Source organism: Varanus komodoensis, unplaced genomic scaffold (assembly GCF_004798865.1).
Source record: "Varanus komodoensis strain SLA01 unplaced genomic scaffold, ASM479886v1 scaffold129, whole genome shotgun sequence".
Classification (NCBI taxonomy): domain Eukaryota; kingdom Metazoa; phylum Chordata; class Lepidosauria; order Squamata; family Varanidae; genus Varanus; species Varanus komodoensis.
In genome coordinates this window covers 99,438-114,589 of record NW_025335373.1, presented here as the reverse complement: position 1 = coordinate 114,589, position 15,152 = coordinate 99,438, and the positions used below count along the sequence as shown (strand labels likewise).

General features: G+C 61.2%; 1 protein-coding gene across 3 annotated transcripts; it reads left to right on the top strand.

Annotated features, from left to right (window-relative positions):
• Nucleotides 1–112: 112 nt before the first annotated feature.
• Nucleotides 113–8,568, top strand: CHPF2 (chondroitin polymerizing factor 2). Of its 3 annotated transcripts, none has more exons than XM_044422534.1 (5): nt 113–333; nt 1,082–1,529; nt 4,958–5,522; nt 6,587–6,769; nt 7,191–8,568. In XM_044422534.1, exons 2-5 carry the CDS (start codon nt 1,234–1,236, stop codon nt 8,457–8,459), a joined length of 2,313 nt encoding a protein of 770 aa, XP_044278469.1. In that variant the 5' UTR covers nt 113–333; nt 1,082–1,233; the 3' UTR covers nt 8,460–8,568. The 3 variants fall into 3 exon arrangements, with proteins under 3 accessions (XP_044278469.1, XP_044278467.1, XP_044278468.1); XM_044422532.1 differs by having other exon boundaries at nt 113–377; XM_044422533.1 differs by lacking the exon at nt 113–333 and having other exon boundaries at nt 976–1,529.
• The last annotated feature ends 6,584 nt before the right edge of the window (nt 8,569–15,152 follow it).

Below are 15,152 nucleotides of genomic sequence, written 5' to 3'. Positions count from 1 at the left end.
GGAAGCCGAGTCTCCTAGGCGCCGGGCGCAAGAGGGGGCAGGCGCACCGAGCACCCTGCGGGGTTCTGGGAAATGGAGTCCGCTCGGCGACGTCGCGAGTCCGAGACGGGAACGCAGGAGCGGAACCGCCGATTCCAGGCTTAGCCCCGGCTGGGCCCGGCGGCGGCGAGCGAGCCTGCGGCAGTTGGGCGGCTGGGCCTCGGTTCTGGGCAGCGTGCGGGCTTGGGCCGGCCCGCCCGTGGGTGCCCGCGTTGCGGGAGGGCCGAATTCTCACGTGCCGGTCCCGCCGGCGAAAGAGGCGCCGCTCACGGCCGGGGAGCGGCGGAGCGTGCGGTGCACGCGACCACGCGGAGGAAAGGGCGGCGGCGACGCGGAAGGTAGCGCGACGCGGGCGGCGCGGCCCCGGGGTGGGCGTTGCGGAGCCTCGGCGGTCCGCGCCCCCGGCCCCCTGCTGAACAACGCCGCGGAGCCTCCGCCGGGCTCGCGGGGAGACCCGTAGGGCGCGGCCCTCCGGCCTGGCCCGCCGCGGTCCGTTGGGCGCGCTAGGGACCGCGCGGCTGTGCGGAGTTCCTCCGCCCGCGCCTCCGCACCCCCGTCCGCTGCGCACGGCCTGCCCAGCAGCCGGTTTTCCGGCCTGCGCCGCCCGGCGGGACTCGAGCGTGCAGCGATCCCGCCTCGCCATCCATGCCGGCGGCACCCGCGAGGAGGCGACTCCGGGGACGGGGAGGACGGCTGCCCCCCTCTTGCTCCCGCGGGTGGGAACCCTCGCTCTGCCTGGCGGAGCGCCCGAGCCGAGAGGACGGGGCGAGGTGCCTTCCGGGGCGCCTCGCGGTGCAGGCAGGCGGGGGGCCCTCTGCGGGCGCCAGCGCTGCCCTCGTGCCCCTGCGTGTGAACGCGTCCCCAGCCTGCCCTGCTTTGACGGGTGCTGGCGCAGCTCTCCCGAGCCAGGCTGCCGAAGTAGGAGCTCCCTTCTGCGGGTAGAGCGGCTCGTCTGCTGCCCTGCCGTGTGTTGGGGGGCCCCTGCAGCGAGCCTGCCCCTTCTTGGGCAAGCTCATTTCTCTCTCTCCCCCCCCCTCCACAGGGCCTGAGGGAGGTGCCCGGCTGCATCCCGAAGGCACACTTCTCCCGGTGAATTGACCAGTGCCTGTTGCCACTCGCCCCCCTCCATGATCCCGGCTCCGTGGATGCCCCAAGGCCCCCCGCTGCTCCCTGCAAGCTGAGTGGCTTCAGGCCATGCGTGTGGTCAGTGTCCTGGCCTTCCTGCGGCCTGCCCTGCCTCTGCTCCTTGGCCTGTCCTTGGGTTGCAGCCTGAGTCTCCTGCGCGTCTCCTGGATCCAAGGCGATGGGAGTGACTCCTGCGTGGACCCTGCTGCCCTGGGACATGGCAGGCAGCCTGCAGGAGGGAGGCAGCAGGGAGAGTCTCTGGGTGCTGGTGGCGGACCAGGCCAGGGAGCCAAGGGCGAGGATTTCAAGCCACGGATTGTGCCCTATTACCGTGACCCCAACAAGCCCTATAAGAAGGTACTCAGGTAAGAGTCCAGCCTCTTAAGGGCAAGGGGGGCCATGGCTCTCCCTGCCGCTTGCATGGCTGCTGGGGGCGGGGGCGGTGCTGGTGCCATGAAGGCTCTGGAGCCATCTGACGCTCTCAGGCTACAGCTGTCTGGGAAGAACAATGTTTCTGCTGTCTGTTTATCTCCTTAAGGCCCTTTGAGGTTGTCTGAAGGGTTTTGGCCAGAGTGCTGGAGCGCCTCTGCTGGCTTGCTGCTGTTCTCACTCCCAAGCTGCTGAGTGGAGAGAGGGTGAGCTGGCAAGTGGGCAGTGCATGGCCTGCGGCCAGCCAGTGGTTCTGTGGCTGGACAAAATGCTTGAAGCAGGAATGGCTTTGCTCATAGTTCGCCCTCCCCCTTTCCTCCGATGAGCTCACCTGTGCAGGCCATAGAAGGACAGCGTGATGCCAGGAAGCACTTCCTGACGGTTAGGACCCCAGGGAATGGAATGGGCTTCCCGGGAGGTGGCTCACGGCGCTCCAGCTGGAAAGGCGAGTGCTGCAAGATGGAATCGCCTTGTTGTTCTCTGTGGAGAGAGAGGCTTGGAGAAAAGAGGGTTCTGAGGAAAATGCCTAGGGGTGCGTGATGACTAGGGAGAGGAGCAGTTTTGGGGACCTGCCCCTTCGACGCCCCCAGGTTGGCTAGCTTAGTCCACGGTTGAGGGGCAGTCTGGCTTCAGACCCAAAGTGGTCTCTTGCCTGGCTTTTTGTGCCCCCAGCCAACTTGGTGCCGTGGCCCTCCGGCGGTTCCCACTTCTGTTCCAGAGCCAGACGATGGAACCGGGTCACAGAGCAGCAGTGCTGCCAGCCAGAGGCAGCCAGCTCTTGCAGTCATGGCTTGTTGGGGTGTATCCGATGGGAACCCTCCCTTCCAGGGGAGCCTTCCAGTGGATGCCATTGGAGGGGCTTGAGCTGCCTTGTGTGGCCAGGACTGGCCAGCGTGCGTGGCCAGGCCTATCCATTCTGAAAAAAGCTGAGCACTGCTGACTGCTGTCACTAGAGTCATTCTCCGGCACGCTTGACTGGCAGCATGTCCTAATTTAGGTGGACGCTGTACAGCAGAGGGCATGCTGGCTGCTGGGGCAGCGGGACAGGTTGAAACCTGGGCTTCAAACTGGGCAGAAGAGAATTGGCTTCTGTCGCAGTGGAATGCGAATGTACAAGTTGACTGGCTGAGCAAGAGAGCAGCAGAAGCAAAACCAGAGGGCGCTGGCTGCGTTCTTCCAGATGGCTTCCACAAGGACCTGGCCCCACAATTCCCAAGCAGCAGGTGGAACTCAGGCCAGAGGGCTTGGGAGCTTCCCTAGGCTCCTGACTGGATGGCCCGGCAGCTGCCCAGGCAAGAGTGGTCCCAGCCTGACCTGCAGACGCTGGGATCCAGCCCGAGATCTTCTGTGTGTGAAGTAGAGGCCCTGCCACAGAGCCAGGGCCCTCTCGTTGGATGGCCTCTTGGTGTCTGCATGAGGGAGAAGGAGAAGAAATGTGGGGACTGGCGGTCCACAGCAAGGCCTTCGTGGGTTGGAACACACTGCCAGCCCCACACTGGCTTGCGTTTACCTGGTGATGGGGAGTACTTAACTGTTTCTCGCCTGCCATTTTTCTCCCGTAGTCCCCCCAGGCTGCTTTTCTCTTCTAACACATTGCAGGTTTGCTTCTGGTCTTGGAGCCGTAGATCCATAGAATAGTAGGGTCAGAAGGAGTCAAGAAGGCCATCAGGTCCACCCCCCTGCTGGTGCAAGGCACCAAGTCACACCTCGGTTGACTGTCTGTACACCCAGCCAGTCTGCCTGCACTGTATAATTGACGTTTTGCTGTTTCACCACCTGACTATGAGTTAGGTGTCTTGAATTATGTTTGAGGGAACATTAAATTGTGCAGCCGCTTGCAGCTGCTTATTACTGGTGCGCTCTTTTATGTGTAATAAAAATATTAAAACAATGCGTCATGTTGTTTCTAAATGTGAAATTCTGCTCAAATTTCTCGGCAGGTTCAGGTTGTCTGCCGGAGACTCTAAAATGTAAGCGGCAGACTTGGCCGCCTTCCTTGGGCTATCCTTGCCTTCAGGCCGTCTTCACCAAAAGGCTCTTTTCTGAGCCAGGTGATTTAAGCGTGTGCCTTAAGACTTGTGGGCGTCTCCTGCAGCTGCCCCAGTGCCAGGCGTCTCTCCCACAGTGCACTGCTCATCTTTCTGTTCATGGCTTACTAGTTCCTTTCCTGGGTTTTACCCTGCATGCTTTTCTGTTTGAGTCCTTTCATACCGTGTCTGTCAGAGTTTTGTGGAAAGGCACAGTCCTGGTACTTTTCCTGTAGGGAGGGATGCTGCCGGTACGTGGAGACCTCAGCATCTTTTTGCCAAACGCTCTGGTACCAACACCTGATCACGGTTCCATGCCTTGGGTCTCAGGAAAAGCTACCGTCGCTACCCAAAATCTTCCCCCTGCCAAGGAAAGAGGTGGCACACGTGGGGTGTTCTTAGGGCTATGTGAGTCTCCATGGGGTGCACACACAACTCCAGGTTTTGGAGGCTTTGCTAATTCCCTTAAGATGGGGGCGGGGGTGCAAGGTCTTCTGTCCGTAGGTGTGTTGTGAGTGTGTTGAACATGGCCCGGGCGCGAGCCTTCCCCGGGCGCTCCGGTACCGTCAGCCTGGTGCTCAGCAACCCCTGCAGTTCCTGCTGCTCCTGGGCCGGCCGCACAGGCGTAGCCCTGAAAGCTCCCCGCAGCAAACCTGAGAGGTCTGTTTTTGGGAAGGGCTGTTTGGCCAGAGGGCCGTGCAGCAAGTGTCCGGCACTGAATCTGACCCAGCCATGCAGGGACATGTCTGCTCTCGCCTCTTCCTTGCCCGCCGCTCTCCATTGCCAGTCGAGAGTGGAGAACGGACTAGGCTTGCTGGGAAGCCGGGTCTGATGCACGAGGTGTCAAGCAGCCAGGCCTGCATTGCTGTGCATTTGCCACGGGGGTTTTAGAGGTGTTGCCGTGGCGTCCCGAAACGCACTTGCCTTGCTGGCATGTTACGTGTCTCGGTCATTCCGGCGTCGTGCCGCAGTTTCTGAAGTGAGGCCGGTGCTGGTGCGGAGGGCAAGGGAGGCAAGCGCAGCTGACCATTTGCCAGAGGAGCCGGCCTCAGTGGCTTGTGGGGAGAGGGCCCAGGGGCGGCCTCTGGCCAGCTGGAGCGGCTGCTCACCGTCCCTGCCGTGGCTCGCCTCGTTAACAGCGAGCCTCCCGGACCATCCCGAAGCAGAGGCGTTCTGGCCTCTGCTGGGCTCGAGGTCCTCGGGGGCCTGTGCCGGCTGCAGCTGGGCTGGGGCCCCTCTCCCCGCAGGAGGCCCCGGGGCCCCAGAGCTGGGCTGCTGGCTTTGGGAGCACCCAGGAGGTGACCCGCACTCATGGCTCGTTCCCTTCCCCACCCCAGGACTCGCTACATCCAGACAGAGCTGGGCTTCCACGAGCGGCTCTTCGTGGCTGTGCTGACCTCCAAGGCCACCCTGAACACGCTGGCCATGGCTGTCAACAAGACGGTGGCACATCACTTCTCGCACCTGCTGTACTTCACCGGGCTGCGCAGTGCCAAGGTGCCGCACGGCATGGCCCTGGTGTCCCATGGGGACGAGCGGCCCGTGTGGCTGATGTATGAGACCGTGCGCTACATCCACCAGCACTTTGTGGGAGACTTCGACTGGTTCTTCATCATGCAGGATGACACCTACGCCCAGGCGGAGCAGATCAAGGCCCTCACGGCACACCTGAGCATCAACCAGGAGGTCTACCTGGGCCGGGCAGAGGAGTTCATTGGCGGGGATGAGCAGGCCCACTATTGCCACGGGGGCTTTGGCTACCTGCTCTCCCGCAGCCTGCTGCTGAAGCTGCACCCCCACCTGGACAGCTGCCGGAACGAGATCCTCAGCGTGCGCCCGGACGAGTGGCTGGGGCGATGCATCGTGGACTTCCTGGGCATTAGTTGTGTCTCCAAACACCAGGTAGGGCACTGTCGCCCACACAAGGGCTGGAGGCCCATGGCAAGAGGGGACTGGGCACAAGGCGGGAGCGGGGGCAAAAGCCAGTCCAGCGTCTTGGGCAGAGCCTCAGAGCAGGCATGGGGCTGCCCGGGCAAGCAAGGCGCACGGGGCACATGGCTGCCCCTCAGAACTCGCAGGGATACTCGGCTCTGCTTTGGCTGGCCGGGATGGTGCGTCCTGTTTGCAGAAGGTTGGAGGGAGGCGGAGAGGGCTTCTGCATTCCCTGCAAGCCAACCACAATTCCCCCAGTGCCGGCTCCCAAGGCCCTTGAATCCCCCCCCCCCCGCCCCCGGTTTCATAAAGGCATGCGGTATCCACCCCGCATCCTCTTTGACTGGGCTTTGTGGCTCAGGCTGTCACAGTCTGCATGGAACCAATCAGAAGGAAGCTGGGGAAATACTGTGGCTCGGCCCACTGCTGCTCTTCCTGCCGAGGCTGCTTTGGAGTGGGTAGGAGGGGAGGAACGCCTTCCCCACCTGGCAGCATGGGAGGACCTGGTGCGGGGGTGATCTTGGGGTGGTGCCCTTCTGGGTTTGGTGGGCTTGCTGGAGCCTTCCGTCGGGAATCAGGCACCCCCTTGTGGCCATCCTGGCACCCTCACACTGGTGAGGTGGCAGGTGCCGGCGTCCTGGAGCAGGGGGCCGGTTTCAGCGCCCGCCTTGCTGGCGTGCAGACTGTGAGGTAACCTTCAGCTGAGCCTGCTTTGCAGCTGCTTGTCACGGAGAGAGCGCCCCGCACATCCGCCGCCTTGTGGGCCTGGGAGTGTGGGATGAGAGTTGAGATGTGGTGGTGGCTCCAGCGGCAATGCCTGGGTCAGGTGCGGGTTGGCTGTGGGCAGCCCTGGCTGGGCATGCCCTGCAGCAGGCCATTGTGCTTGTGTCCCACTTGTGGGGTTCCCTGGGGGTGGCTGGGTGGCCGTCGTGGGGACAGGACACGTGACTGGAGGCATCCCTTCGGCCTGAGTCTGCACAGCTCTGCTGGTCCTTGCCAGTGACCCTTCTCTCTCTCCCCCCGGCCCATTCCAGGGACAGCATTACCGGTCCTATGAACTAGCTAAGAATGTGGACCCAGAGAAGGAAGAAGGAGAGGCCTTTTGGGGGGCGATCGCCATGCACCCCGTCTCTGAAGCGACCCTCATGTACCGCCTGCATAGGAAGTTCAGCAGGATCCAGCTGGAAAGGACCAACCAGGAGATTGTGCGGCTGCAGGTAGGAGATGCGAGAGGAGAGTCCTCTGCCCCTTGCCGGCCTGGAGGGAGCGGGGCTGGGTGGCGGGGCTGGACCTTGATCGGGGTGGCGCATTTCCTGGGCGAACGATTCACTGTGTGATGTAGCCGTTCCTTTTCGAAGCGCTTTCCAGGCCTGGAGGGCCTGCTGCCACCCCCCACCCCCACTTTCTGTTCTTGGGAAAGCTGTGCAGGACTAACTCTTGGCACCCCTCTCAAAAACACCAGACCGATCCTGTACAGCTTTTCTGGCCGGGCTGGCTGAGCCCTGACGAGTGTGTTGGCCGTTTTGGGTTGAGCTGGCGCTGCAGCTTGGCTTGGGCCCAGCTCTGTGGCCTGGGTCCAGTCCAGAAGGGGGGGGGGGCGAGCAGGGATGGATGGACAGGTGTTGTTTTCGATGGCAGACCCAGATCCGCAACCTGACAGCACTGACGCCAGAGGGGGAGAGCGGCCTGGCCTGGCCTGTGGGCATCAGCGCTCCTTTCCGGCCCAAGTCCCGCTTTGAGGTGATCAGCTGGGACTATTTCACGGAGCAGCACCTCTTCTCCTGCCCCAGTGGCGCCCCCAAATGTGACCTGACGGGAGCCAGCAAGGCCGACGTGGCCGACATCCTCCAGGCCGCCCTGGACCACCTCAACGAACGGTACCAGCCCCAGCTGCGCTTCCAGCAATGGCAGCTGCTCAATGGCTATCGGCGGTTCGACCCCACGCGGGGCATGGAGTACACGCTGGACTTGCTGCTGGAGGCCGTCACCCAGAAGGGGCACAGCCATGTGCTGGCCAAGCGGGTGAACCTCCTGCGCCCCCTCAGCAAGGTGGAGATCCTCCCCATGCCCTACGTGACGGAGGCCACGCGGGTGCAAGTGGTGCTGCCCATCACCGTGCAGGAGCTGGACTTCGTGGGCAGCTTCCTGGACACGTTTGCCACGAATGCTCTGGATGCACGTGAGAATGCTCGGCTCAGCCTGCTCTTCGTCTATGACCCCTACGACGCTCAGCGGGTCGCCCAGGTGGACGTCTTTGCTGGGGTGAAGGCCATGGTGGCTGAGCTGGAGAAGCGCTACACAGACGTCAAGATCCCGTGGATCAGTGTCAAGACAGAGGTGCCCTCCCAGGTCAAGCTCATGGACATCGTCTCCAAGAAGCACCCCGTGGACACGCTTTTTCTCCTGGCCAGCGTCTGGACTGAGGTCAGCGTGGAGGTGCTGAACCGATGCCGCATGAATGCCATCAGCAACTGGCAGGCCTTCTTCCCCGTCCACTTCCAGGAGTTCAACCCCGTGCTGGCCTACCATGGCGAGCAGGCGGCCACCTCCACCACCGGCGCAGACTTCCTGCGGGACGGACACTTTGACCGGCACGCCTTTGCCGAGGCCTGCTTCTACAACTCGGACTACATGGCCGCCCGCACCAAGCTGGCGGCCCGTGCCCTGGGCCGGGACGAGGGGCTGGAGGAGATGGAGGTCTTCGACGTCTTCCTGCGCCATTCGGAGCTGCACCTCTTCCGGGCAGTGGAGCCGGGGCTGGTGCAGAAGTATGTGCTGAGGAGCTGCAGCCCCCGGCTGAGCGAGGAGCTCTACCACCGCTGCGTCCTCAGCAACCTGCAGGGACTGGCGTCCCGCTCCCACCTGGCCGTGGCCCTCTTCGAGCAAGAGCAGGCCAACAGCACCTGAGCTGGGCGCGGGAGGTCGCACTGCGAGGCTTGGCGGGGGGTGCGGCGGGAGCGTCCCGGCAGGCGCAGCCCAGGTTCCCCGAGAGAAGCGATTAAAGTGTTCCTGCAGACGTGCGTGTCTGGTCTCTGCCAGGACTCCTTGGGTCCCCGCTCCTGCTGAGGGACAGGGCGGTGGGGTGCGGCAGGGAGGGCTTCAGCAGCACCGGTGGGCAAGCCAGCTGGCCGGTTTTGCTGTGAGGAATGGGCCCCTCTGCTCTGGGTGCCACCCTCGTCTCAGGTAGCCGGGGAGGCTCGTCTTCAGCCCCTGATCCAGCAGGCTGGGTGTGGAACAGGCCTTTCCTGTGCCGTGGTCCTGGCCCGTCCCCCTCGTCATTTCTGCAGTGCCACGCAGGCTCCCCGTGCTCTTGAGCCGAGCGGACAGACCTGGCAGGCGGCTGGCAGTGCCCCCAGCGACAGGAGCGGACGGCACTCCTCTGGCGCTGCTCATGGCCGGGCTGCTGGCTGGGCCTTGCCTCCAGCAGTGGGTACCCTTCTCCCAGGGCTGAGGGCCTGTGCTTCGGAAAGGGCTGCCGGGCGTGCCGTCCTCGTGGGCCACTGCCTCTGCAGCCACCTCCTTCCTTGGGACTGCCACGGGTGCTCTCACCCTTCAGTCCCAGGGTGGCTCCCGGGTGCGGGTGCGACAGCCACAGCAGCACCACATCTGCCTCTCGTGCCAAAGAGGCCTGGAGGCCTTGCGTGGGGAGGGGGCAAGGGACGGGCTGCCCCCCCCTTGAGGCAGCACGCCCTCTGCCTGCTGGGCCTGCCTTCGCGGGACCACAGCCTGCACCGAGCGCTCTCCGAATGGGGCTGGGCTGCTGTCCAGCGCGGATAGTCATACGGCCTGCATTCTGTCCACACGATCCCACAAGCCGAGATGCGGCCACGGCTCCCCGCCCGAGTTCCCCAGCAGAGGCAGCACGTGCCGTCGGAGCCTTGCTGCCCCCTTCCGCAGCAGTTTCTCGGGCTGCCGCAGGCGCGGGGGTGGGGCTGGGCGGCGGGGGCGCTCCGGGGCGAGAGCGTCTGTTCGGGCGATTCGCGCAGGCGCTGCGCGACCTTGAAGGGGGGGAGCCGCGGGCGGCCTGGCGGTGCCGGAGGCGCAGAGGCCGCCGCCAGACGCGGGACTCGCTCTTCCCCTGCGCTGACCGCCAGCGAGCCAAACCCTGCGGCCCGCCGGCCTCCCGCGCTCCGCCCAGCGCCTGCTCCGCGCCGCCCGGCAGGCGCCGGGTTTGGCTCGCTCTGCTTGCGGGGCGCGCTGGCGCCGCGCCAAGTCCCTGCGCCGGGCCCTCGCCGGGGCGCCCGAGCCGTCGCTGCGGCGTGGGCCGCCGCCTCCTGGACCGAGGTGTACCGCGGCAGCGGGGGGCCGTGGAGCGGGCTGTGCGGGGGGAGCCCCGGTCTGCCCGCCGCAGGGCTTGGCATGGCCGCGCCCCGCCAGTCCCGGGAGTGCCTCCCGCTTCCCGCGGCGACCCTCCGCCCGCTGCGTCTCGCGCCCGCGCTGGGAGCGGGATCAAAGCCCCCGGGCAGCCCGGAGCTCCCCGGCTCGCCTTTCCACCCCCGCTCGGAGAGGCGGCCGTGCGGGGCTCCTGGCCGGCCGGCCGGCTGGCTGTGATGCCTGAGGGAGACCCACCCGCCTGCCCGTCGGCTCCGGAGCGGCGGTTCCGCCCGACCGCCGGAGCTCGGCTGCCTCGCTGTTCTCTGAGGAGCCGCAGGCGGGCAGCAGGTCCGCCCGGCGGCCCCGCGCCGCGCCCCGGAACGGGGGGAGCCCTTGCGGCCCCGAACAAGGCAGGCTGGCCCGGGGCGGGGCGAGGCCGGGCGGGTTCTGTGCAAGGGCGGCTGCGCTCGGGCTGCGCTGCGCTGCCCCTGCCTCTGGGCGGGGGCAGCCAGGCGCAGCCACCCCCGTTCCCGTGCGCTGGGGGAGCGCTGCAGTGAGCCGCTCGCTCGCGCCCCCAGAGTCCCTGACGCAGCGGGGCCTCCCTGCGGCCGCTGCGCGCCTTTCTGTGCGCCAGCCGCGCTGCGCTGCGCCTCCCCGGCCGGCAGGGCTCTCCGCATCCTGACCGGGAGGCGGCCGCGCAGGTGCCTCATGCCACCCCCTTGGCGGGGAGGCTGCTGCAGCAGCAGGTCAGCCCGAGCTCGGCGGAGGCGCTGGCCGAACGTTTCTGCTGCCCGAGAAGTGGGGGCCGGAGTTCTCGGGCAATGCCACCAAGCTTGGGGCCTTCCTGACCCTCCTCTTCCCAAGCGATTTGTTGCTTGCCTGCTCTGTGAATTTGGACGCTGAGGGAGGGAGGCCGTTTGCCTGCGCCGCTGCACCGCCTCATCGTGGCGTTTCGGTCTGGCATGTTCCAGTTCGACGGAGCAGCTCTTTCCAAGGGAGGCCCATCATCTGCCAAAAGCCCCTGAGGGATGGCGAGTCTGGATGATGCCCGTTTCTGGGAAAGTGCTGCTGATCAGCTGAGGCCATGCTGGTTAGGGGTCTTATGGCAGTCTCCAGGCGGTCTCCTGAGTGTGTGGAGGGATCCCCCCCCCCCCGATGTGACTTACCTGGACAGGTCCGCCCTGGTCTTGTGGAACGGGAGGCTCCTCCATGACTCACGCGGGGTTTCGGTGCGGCAGTGTGCCCTCCTCAGGGCACGAGCCCAGCTTAAAGGCTCCATAACGGGTGCCCGCCGTGCTTGAAGGCCTTCAGTTGAGTCCGTCATCTGCTTGGTAGCTCTTACTCATGTGCGACTGAAAAATGCCTTTTTGTATGAAGGAGGTGATCCTGTGCATCTCTAGAAAGATAAAATCCCTCCAACTCCCAGCATTCTCCAGCCAGCCATGCTTGTAGGGGCATGGTTGGCATGGAAGCCCTTTCTCCTCTCTAAGCATGCAGAGGATTGGATCTACAAGCATGTTCTTTGTGGCGGTGGATCCTTGGATGATGGGGACGGAGTGGAGCAGCCTTGGGCTCGGAAAGCATGTCCCATCCTTCCCCTTCCCTGGTGTTCTTTTCTCAGGCCTAAGCAGAGTCCATTGGCTTTTGTCTTTTCCTGCTTTTAACATTAAATTCCTGTCCCTGCTTTGCCAAAGCTGAACAGTGCATGCTATCAGGCTTACAGATATCATGGTAGACATATTTGCTTGGATTTGTAAAGCCCTCACCCAGCCCTTCTGAGCAAACTTAGCAGTCACAGAATGAGAGTCCTGTTGTGGGCAAATAACGGGTGAAGGAGTGGAAAACAGAAAGCAGGGATAGATGGTAGTTCTTCCAGTGGAGGAAGGGAATGGTGGGGTCTCCCGGGGTCTGCACTGGAATCAGGGCCGCTCTTCTTAATCAGGAGTGACGTGGAGTTCGGAGCAAGCAGTGTTTCCAGAGGGCACCATAGCATGGAGGGTAGCTAAACCCAAAAAGGATTTCCCCATTCTGGGAGACTGGGCATCGAAAGGGCCAATGCAGGTCAGAGGAAGTACATCTGAAGTGCTTCACCCAAGCACTGGCAGGCCTGAACTGATGCGCCTGACCAAGGCGGGCCCTGGGATCACAGAGGACAGACTGGTGAAAACAGGATCCATTTGTGCAGCTGCTGTGAAAAACACGTTTCCTGTTAGGGATCGTTAGGAACGGGGCTGAACATAAAATTGCCAATATCATAGTGAGTTTATCCATATCTATATTGCAGCCATACCTGGAGCACCATGTGCAGTTTGCTCCCTGCACCTCACAAAGGCTATTGCAGAGCTGGAAAACATGCAGAAAATCACGACCAGACTGATCAAGGCCAGAACAGGTCCCATCGGAGGGACATCGCAATGTTTAGGGCTTTTTAGCTTAGCAAAAAAGGTGAATAAGGGTAGGTGTGGTTAGGGTTAGAGGTGCGCATATTTCTACATAGTGTGGAAATGGAGATGTTTACTAAACGCAACAAGATCATTTCATGAAGCTGAGTGGTGGGAGAGTAAGGACAGACGGGGGGGGGCGACTTTTTCACATAGTCCATGGTTATGTTATGGAGCCCACTTCCGTGAAATGTAGCGATGGCCACCAATTTGCAGGGCTTTAAAGGGATATGAGCATTTCTCTCAAGTCACTGCTGCATATAAAATAGGCAACAAAGTTCTGCCTCAGTGGCTGGGCTTGGCGTGGTTTGTGCCTGTGTTTGTGGCAGCACTGGCGATGCTGAGCGCTGCTCAAGACCTCCGAGGCTGCCTATTCTTTCGGGAACATTCCTGAAAAGGCGGCAGTGGGCGAGGTGTGTGCTTGGAGCTCCAGGGAAGGCTGGGCTGCGGCTCCCTCAAGCTTCCTCTGCCTGCTGTGCTGTGGTGATGCCCAGGTTTCTCTCGTGCTGGCAGTGTGCACGTAGGAGGGCATCTTAGATGGGTTCAGTGACTGAACCCTCTGACCTGCCACCCGCAGCCACTCTGACTGGCTCTGCAGGCCTCCAGCAGGCTAACGATGCCCAGCAGTGACTGGATAGATGATGCTGATGATGTTACATTTCTGTGCCACCACTCAGCCACAAAAGGCCCTCAGGGTGATGTATATATGCGAGTGGGCAAGTTTGAACCAGCATCTTTGGCAGCTGAGGTTCCAGCAGGGTCCAGGACACAGACGTGCTGGACTGTCCCTGGGGCTCATTGCTGGGCTGGATGAGGGCCACCAAAGCAGCGGAATCTCGTCAAGATGATTGGCGCCTCCAGGGCCCTGGGAGCTGGTGCTCAGCCTCTTCTCGAGGGCTTGCACTCCTGAAGGGACAGGCATGCAGCTTGGGGTGCTTCAGGACCCAACACTGCCAGGTGAGAAAAGACGCCTTCAGTGCCAACTCCAAGAGGTGCCAACTCACCAGCATAGTGAACGAGGACGTGATTGGTAAGAAAAAGGCTTCTTTCAAGAAGTGGAAATCATGCCCAAATCAGGAAAACGGGGAGCATGAACTAGCACAATAGAGATGCAAATAGTTAATAATAGAAGCAAAGAAGAATTTTGAAGAGCACAGTGCTAACAACATCAAAAACAATCATAATTGTTTAAAAATATCAGGAGAAAGGAACCAGCTTGAGAGGCAGTTGGACCTTTCGATGGTAATGGAATTAGAGGAGGAAAAGGAGATTGCAAAAAAACTGAATGAATGTTTTCCCTCTGTATTCACAGCAGGACATACTGAACAGATGTCTGTTCCTGAAGGCAGAAAGCAGTGAAAAAGGTGAAATTGTCAACCTTACTGATAAACTGGAAGTTCATAACTCACCAGTGCCACCTGGTATCCATCCTAGAGTTCTGAAAGGGCTCAGATATGAAATTGTTGACCATTGTCTAAGCATATGCAGTACGTCCCTGAGATCAGCCTCTGTGGCAGTGGACTGGATTTTGTCCAGTGCACTGCCAATTCTTACCGGGTGTTGGGGACCAGGAGAATTACAATATACTTAATGTCTGCTCTGGGTCAACTGGCTGAAAGTCTCGTTAAAGATAGAATCAGCAAGCACACGTGGGTACGAGCCCTGCAAAAACGATGACGACATGGTTTCCCAAAGGTAGGTCCCATCTCACTAACCCAGGAGAGAGATTTGAGAGTGCCAGGAAGCACATGGACAGAGGGGATCAAGCAGGCGTTGTTTACTGGGACTTTTGAAAGGCTTTTGACAAAGTCCTTCACCAAAGACTTCTGAGCAAGCTTAATAGTTGTGGAATAAAAGGGCAGGGAGCCCTCATGTATCGGTAACTGGTTAAAGAACAGAAAATCGGAATAAATAGTAATTATGAACAGTGGGGTCCCACAGGGTTCTGCAATAGGACCGGTGCTTAGAAATGAAATGACCTTGAATTAGATACAGAATAGACTGAGGGGAAAACAGCTGAAGTGGCCAAACCGATACAGGGCGGTAAAATAAAAAGGGATTGTGAGGAGATTGGGCATCAAAACAGAAGGAATGGAAAGGGAGGCAGAGTCACAGTATACGCTAAAGATGCATGTCTCTGCACAGAAATGCAGGATGATGAGCTTAGTAGCCCCACCGAAAGCATAAGGAGTAAAATAAATGGAGCAAGGCATGGAGGAACCACAGTGGTTGGGGTCTATAACTAGCCACCCAGTCAAGGAGAATGTGAGGCTGAAACTTCTGCAAAGTACATTTCCAGTGTCTAAAGGATGCACGATGTCATCATTATGGGAGACTTCGATTTTCCCAGTATCTGTTGGAAGACATCAACATCTTTATTAAAGATTTGGATGAGGAAGTACAAGGAAAGATAATCCGATTTGCAGATGAGACAAAACTGGGTGGAAAAGCAGACAGCCTGGAAGACAGAATGAAGCTCAGAGCTTCGGCAGGAGAAGCCCCCCAGCCGGGCCATCCTTGCCCCTCCGTGTTAAGCTTGTTCTTCATTATTCACCAAACTCTTATCTGGCCTTTTCCTCCAAGCGGTGCACCTAACGATCCGCTGCGTGTTAAGGCTGCCACAACAACCCTGTGAGGCAGGTTGGGCTGAGCGTCAAGCGACCGGCTTAAAGGCGCCGGCTGAGCTGTGAGCGCTCAGCCTGCGGCTGCTGGCCTGCCGGGTCCACTGGGCGTCTCTAGTGGTCGGGCCGGGCCCGGCGGCGCTCTTCTCGTTGCGGCAGCCGACCGGGCCTTCTCGGGCTCCCTCGCTCTTCCCGGCCCCGCCTCTGCTTATCGCCCCGGCAGC